The following is a 5,750-nucleotide window of genomic DNA, read 5'->3' as shown; positions in this document are numbered from 1 at the left end:
CACTTGTATTCTGGTAAGGATTTCCATTCGAATTCACTTCACGTTTATTTCCTTTTCTCCACCCCAAAATTTCTCTTCTCTGTTACTCTCTCGCGATTCGTTTCTTCTTTTCTTCTTTTTCCCTTCTACGTTTTGTAGGTTCGTGTCTTTTTTTTTTTTTTGTCGTTCTTCCCGGTTTCTTCTCTCTTTCTTTTTGGTTTCACTTAGAAACGCGGTTAAATGATTATCCGCTCGCCCCCTCCATCCCTTCTCCCCCGTGGTCGCTTCAGATGGTGTTCGCTCAGATGCTTCCTCCCCGCTTCTTCTCCTTCTTCTCCTACTCCCATGCGGTTCTATGTCCTGATTACATGATTATGCATTTGCCTCTCTCGGCCCAGGGATTGTTCTTCTTGTCGGGCGCGTGTATTAGCGGGTCAGTCTTCTCGTTCTCTTCCACGTACTCCCTCATCCTGGAAGAAAGAAGCACGGCTATGTTACTTTGAGTGAATTCGGTGGTTTGGCATGGTTTCGTCTTTGAGATTGATAACGATGGCTCTTATGGAAAGGATTTTTTTTTTTGAAAAACGACAAAACGCGGTAGATTGGAATAGGTTTACTTGTTTGGTTTCGTCTTTGCGATTGATACCGACGGTTCTTATGGGATGTGACTTTTTTTTTTGAACGAAATAGGAAGTATTGGATGATTGCAAAAGTTCGCGCCCGATTTGGAAATAAAACACAATCGGTGTGTGCAAAAGCAGATTTCGTTTGAAATTGAAATGGAACGAAATGAAGAATTATTTGAAAATAAAACACAAGCGGTGTATCTTTCGATGGGAACGTAACATTACGCTAAAAGAAACATCTGTGCCGAAGTCGATAAGGTTCTCGCCACCTTTGAAAATCGGACACGAACTTAAGTAAGCGGTAGATTCGGATAGGCTTATCTTTGCGACTGATACCGATGGCTCTTATGGAAAATGATTTTTTTTTTTAATAAAACAGGAAATACAAGTAAACAGTACATTGGAATAGGTTTGTTAGGGATATTAGCATAGTGAAAATTTCGAGATTAGCTACTTTTTACGGTAACTATATCAGAATCGTGACACGACTCGATGGTAATTTCGAATGACGACAGGAAAAGAGAAAAAAAAAAATGATAGATTTCTAATTAGTGAAGTAGCAGAAAATATAATTTGGTAAATGAAATTTCTGAAGATTAGATTAGCTTGTAAAATATTTTACCTTAACAGCGAAAAGTTTCTATACGGATGTTCTATAACGTTGACGCTCGTTATTTTTATAATTTAACATTGCAAATTAATTGCAATCTTGCAAACATAAAATTGTTTCTGTACTGCATACCTGAATCTTAAAGGAATAATGGATTTCTAATTTCTACGTTAACTCTTCTGTTTCTATAATCTAACGTTGAAAATTTCTACAACACGCATATAACGAATAACAAACAATAATGCTTATACGGTGCAACAAGTACAGGAAAAAAAGATTTATTACGAGGCTGTTTATTATGGTACACGTATTCAGAAACGATACATTTCTGTCAAATCGTTCACGGTTGTTCGTTCGGCAGTCAATATTTGTCAGATTATATATTCATTACGTTCGGCGATACCTGCGTAAATTTCCCGTATCATTATTACGCAATTGTTACATTATCATTACGTAACAGCTGTATTACCGATACTTGTTGGTTTCAACGTATTCCGTATGGATTATATATGTAGATCAATCTCAAGAAACTTGATTACATTTTATTTCGCAATCAAGTCCTGAGAATGTCGATTGAAAGATATTTCAAAATTCATAAAGGTGTTCTACGATATTTCCCAAAGATTACACTAAGCAGTCTAATTGAGAAATTTTAAAAAACGATTACACAAACGATTACACAACTTTCCTTCGTCGAAAACACCTTTTGACACTTTGAAAAAAATCGTTGTGATTTTTTTTTTATTAACTACATTTGCATATCGACGCGTGACTTGATTAAGATTTCTGTGAAATTGCACGTTTAAGAAAGTATAAATATTCCAGAGGTGTAATAATATGGTAATCGAACCCAGTTTCTAATGTAACAAGCCTTTTCCTGCAACGTTTACTCTATTACCAAGCATGACGGAAACATTAATATTAATATATAAATTAAGAAAAAAGAAAGGACAGTCGAGTGTGATGCGAATTATTATGTTGCGTAGAAACAAATACCCGACGTTGAAGATACTTGGAAGATAATCTGAAGAATAGTAAAGACATAATTACATAAGAAAAGAGAGATATGGTACCGTGAAATCAACGATTACAGGAAGCTCCATTCAATGCAAATTGTTCTACAATTTCAATTTTGTTTCTACAATTTTAGATCTGCTTGATAAAAGGAATTAATTAATATCGAAGCGCGCTCTATAACCTGCTTTTCTAGTTTCTGTACTAATTTCGTAATAGTAGAAAAGTGCTGATAAAAGTTAGCTGAAATCTTGCGTTGCAAAGAAAATTGCAACCATTGTGCGTGCAACTACTTTCTGACTTTAGAAAAAGGTGAAAATTAATAAATTCTGAATTGATGTGTTAAAAATCTCGAATACAAGAAAAACGGGAGAAATTTTTAAATTCAAAGTAAATTCACTTTTCCTTTAAGTTCGTTTGAAGGAAAGTTGCAACCATTATGCGTGCAATTACTTTCTGACTTTAGAAAAAGCTGCAAATTAATAAATTCTGAATGATACGTTGAAAATCTTGAATACAAGGAAAACAGAAGAAGCTTCCAAATTCAAAGTTCCAAAGTAAATTCATTTTTCCCGTAAGTTCTTTTAGTTGAAAGATTTTGGATTGAAAAGAAAGTTGCAACCGTTATGCATGCAATTACATTCTAACTAAAAAAGCTGACAATGGATAAACACTGAATAAATATGTAAAAAATCTTGCATACTATAAATTCACTTTTCCATTTCTGAAGTGTAAAAAAAGTCTGTCACCAAAAAGACTTTCTTCATTTTTAGCAACAATATTTTTCAACTGAATTCCAATAAGGAAGGACAATCTTTACATTGTAATTTTCAAGTTTATCTGCAAATATTTGCAAAGGAAACTCGGCAAGGTACAAGAAAGGTCTGTCTAAAAAGGTTGAAATAAATTTCAAGATCCACGACAGCTTGGTTGACATGATACAGGATCTTTGTAAACGTAACAAGGTTGCAAGCGGTGCAAAGAAAAGTGCAGCGAGAAACGAATAGTTGGCCGTTTCTCCGCAAAGGCTCGGTGAAAGGGACTCTGCTGTACTCTGGCCGATTTTGCGTCCAAGGAGAATTCTGTGTTCCGAAGGAACGCGACTGTTCGACCGCAAAAGGACAATTTTTCGTATTTCCCTGCAAAATGTCTCTAAACGAAAACCAGCTGCTCAGTTGCAGCCATCTTGCGCAACCAATTTAATAAAATAAATGGAATAAAGGAAATTCTAAAAATATTCGATATTTCCAGCAAATCTTTAAATTTGGTAAAAAAAAAGACGTCTTCATTTTACAACTTTTTCCTATTTTGGGGCATTTTTTGAATTTCCTTGGATTTTCGTTGAAATATTTTCCGCTTTCGACAGGAATTTGTGGGCTAATCTTATTTATGACTAAGATTATTTATAATAATCTTATTTATGTACAGTTAAATACAGTTTCTTTGTTATGTATTCTAAATATTTCTTTTTAATTTATCGCGATAGTTTGAGGTCTTTTCTTTACGATTTTTCTCACTTTCCACTGCATTCTGTAATTTGCGTTGATCTTTAGATATCTCTAGCTGATAGCGAATAATGGCTCGAGAGGAATTCTTAAACTGTGTTGCAGATAAAGCAGGTCGTCTCGTGCCTCGAAGTCATAGATACAATATAATTTTCTACAGTGGTTTTTTTTTTCCAAGTTGACGAGGTACAGAGGAATTTATTTTGTATTATGCGTCTAGATAGAGATAGTAGATATTATGTAATTGTGATGTAAAGAACTTATCACTTAATCACTGGACGCACATATATGAATGGAAAGTTGAACTTGAACGGTGATTAGACGGAAAAATGAATGAAGATAATTGGAAAACTATAAATTAGAAATGCTTGTTGCGATAATTTTCGGTACGCTTGTTTTATTTGATTGTTTAGCATTGTAAATAAATGAGTAAGTTGCACGAGAGAAGTGAATTAGCGTCGAAACGTTTTTCAATTTTCACTGATAAATGATTGCAACAATAATCTTCTGTTCTCGTTAAAGAACTCACAAGTTAGCGGAAAATGCGAGAAAATTATAGGCTTTCACTTATCGCTCTGTATTAGAAACGAATGTGGGTTAATGACCTGTTGCCGCTGGCACAGGTTACTTTCTGACGCTTGTAATTTCAATGACCGTTTCGTTCATTGAAATCTGGTCACGTTATTCGTAATTATTTCAAAATTTTACGTCTTTATCGAATTTGATTAATTTCTCTCCCAAAGATTAATTATCGAAACTTAAAAGAAGAGAATTGACACGAAGTAAACTTGTCGTTTTTATTAACATTACATTTAGAATGAAATATTCGTCTTCTTTCGAAAATCTTCATAAGAAAAATATTAATAAGTACTATAATTAATTTACTTAGCCATCTGAAAGGTTTCGCTGGAAAAAATCAGCAAAGGCTAAAATCAGTTGCCAAATGATACGAGTTGTTTATTTTAAGAATAGTGCTAGTCCAATTTCTCTAAACAGGAAAAAATGAAGTTACACCATTTTTAAAAGAAACCACATACATACATTTCCAGACAAAAAAGGACACAACTGTACTATCTTTTTATCCAGGAGATAAACTTCGTTTAGGAACTAAATCCAAATTGATTTGATTGAATTCTTTCGATGATTAGATTATCTTCGTTTTTACTTTCCAATTAAACCACGTGGATACACTTCCGGCAAAAAAGGGACGCAAACGTTCTATTTCTTTATCCAGAAGATGAACTTCGTTTTTGAACTAAATCAAAATTGTTTCGATGACCAGATTAACTTGGTTTCTACTTTCCAAATAAACCACGTGGATACACTTCCGGACAAAAAAGGGCACAAACATACTATCTTTCTATCCAGGAGATAAACTTCGTTTTTGAACTAAATCAAAATTGTTTCGATGACCAGATCAACTTGGTTTCTACTTTCCAAATAAACCACGTGGATACACTTCCGGCCAAAGAAAGGGACACAAACGTACAATCTTTCTATCTGATAGTATATTTTCCTTAACTTCCAATAGAATTTCGTTTCTGAACTAAATCGACCTAATCGTTGGCAGAATTACAGCGAAATGGAGACAATACCATTTCTTCCAAAATTTCAGAGACGGAGAGGATCGAAGTTAGGTGCACGGCAGTGCGAGGGCGAGAGATTAGCCTGATCGGTAGGAGAGGAAAAAAAAAATGGGAGGTACCTTTCACTCCGGCACTCTCCAAGTAGCGAACCGCGGAAACTTTTTGCTTTCGCGTGCGATTCCTCTCGAAAACCACAGGCGCGAGGCAACGTCGTTGCTCGAACGTGGTTCCGCGTTGTTCCGCAACGTCGTGCAACTACCCATATGTTATTAAACTCCGTTGTGTATCTCGTTAGCCATGCGTTTTCATCAACCTCTCTGCCTCGTAGAGGAATTCCAAGCTAATTGCGTATGTCCACTTGAATCCACTCGCGATCGAGATTGTTCTTACGATTTATTCACCGATCCGTTTGACCTCTTTTAACACCTTC

At 35.1% G+C, this 5,750-nt stretch overlaps 1 protein-coding gene across 1 annotated transcript in view; it reads right to left on the bottom strand.

Moving 5' to 3' along the window:
• Window positions 1-144: 144 nt before the first annotated feature.
• LOC108576239 (guanine nucleotide-binding protein subunit gamma-e) overlaps window positions 145-5,750 on the bottom strand; it is a 21,397-nt gene continuing 15,791 nt past the window's right edge. Inside the window, exon 3 of the mRNA XM_017939198.1 lies at window positions 145-449. Within this exon, the coding sequence (XP_017794687.1) occupies window positions 344-449 (106 nt within the window). The 3' untranslated portion in view covers window positions 145-343. The remainder of the gene's footprint in view (window positions 450-5,750) is intronic.

The sequence above is a fragment of the Habropoda laboriosa genome, unplaced genomic scaffold, assembly GCF_001263275.1.
Source record: "Habropoda laboriosa isolate 0110345459 unplaced genomic scaffold, ASM126327v1 scaffold212, whole genome shotgun sequence".
Classification (NCBI taxonomy): Eukaryota; Metazoa; Arthropoda; class Insecta; order Hymenoptera; family Apidae; genus Habropoda; species Habropoda laboriosa.
Note: the sequence above shows the minus strand (reverse complement) of the source record. Positions and strands in the feature narration are given on the sequence as shown.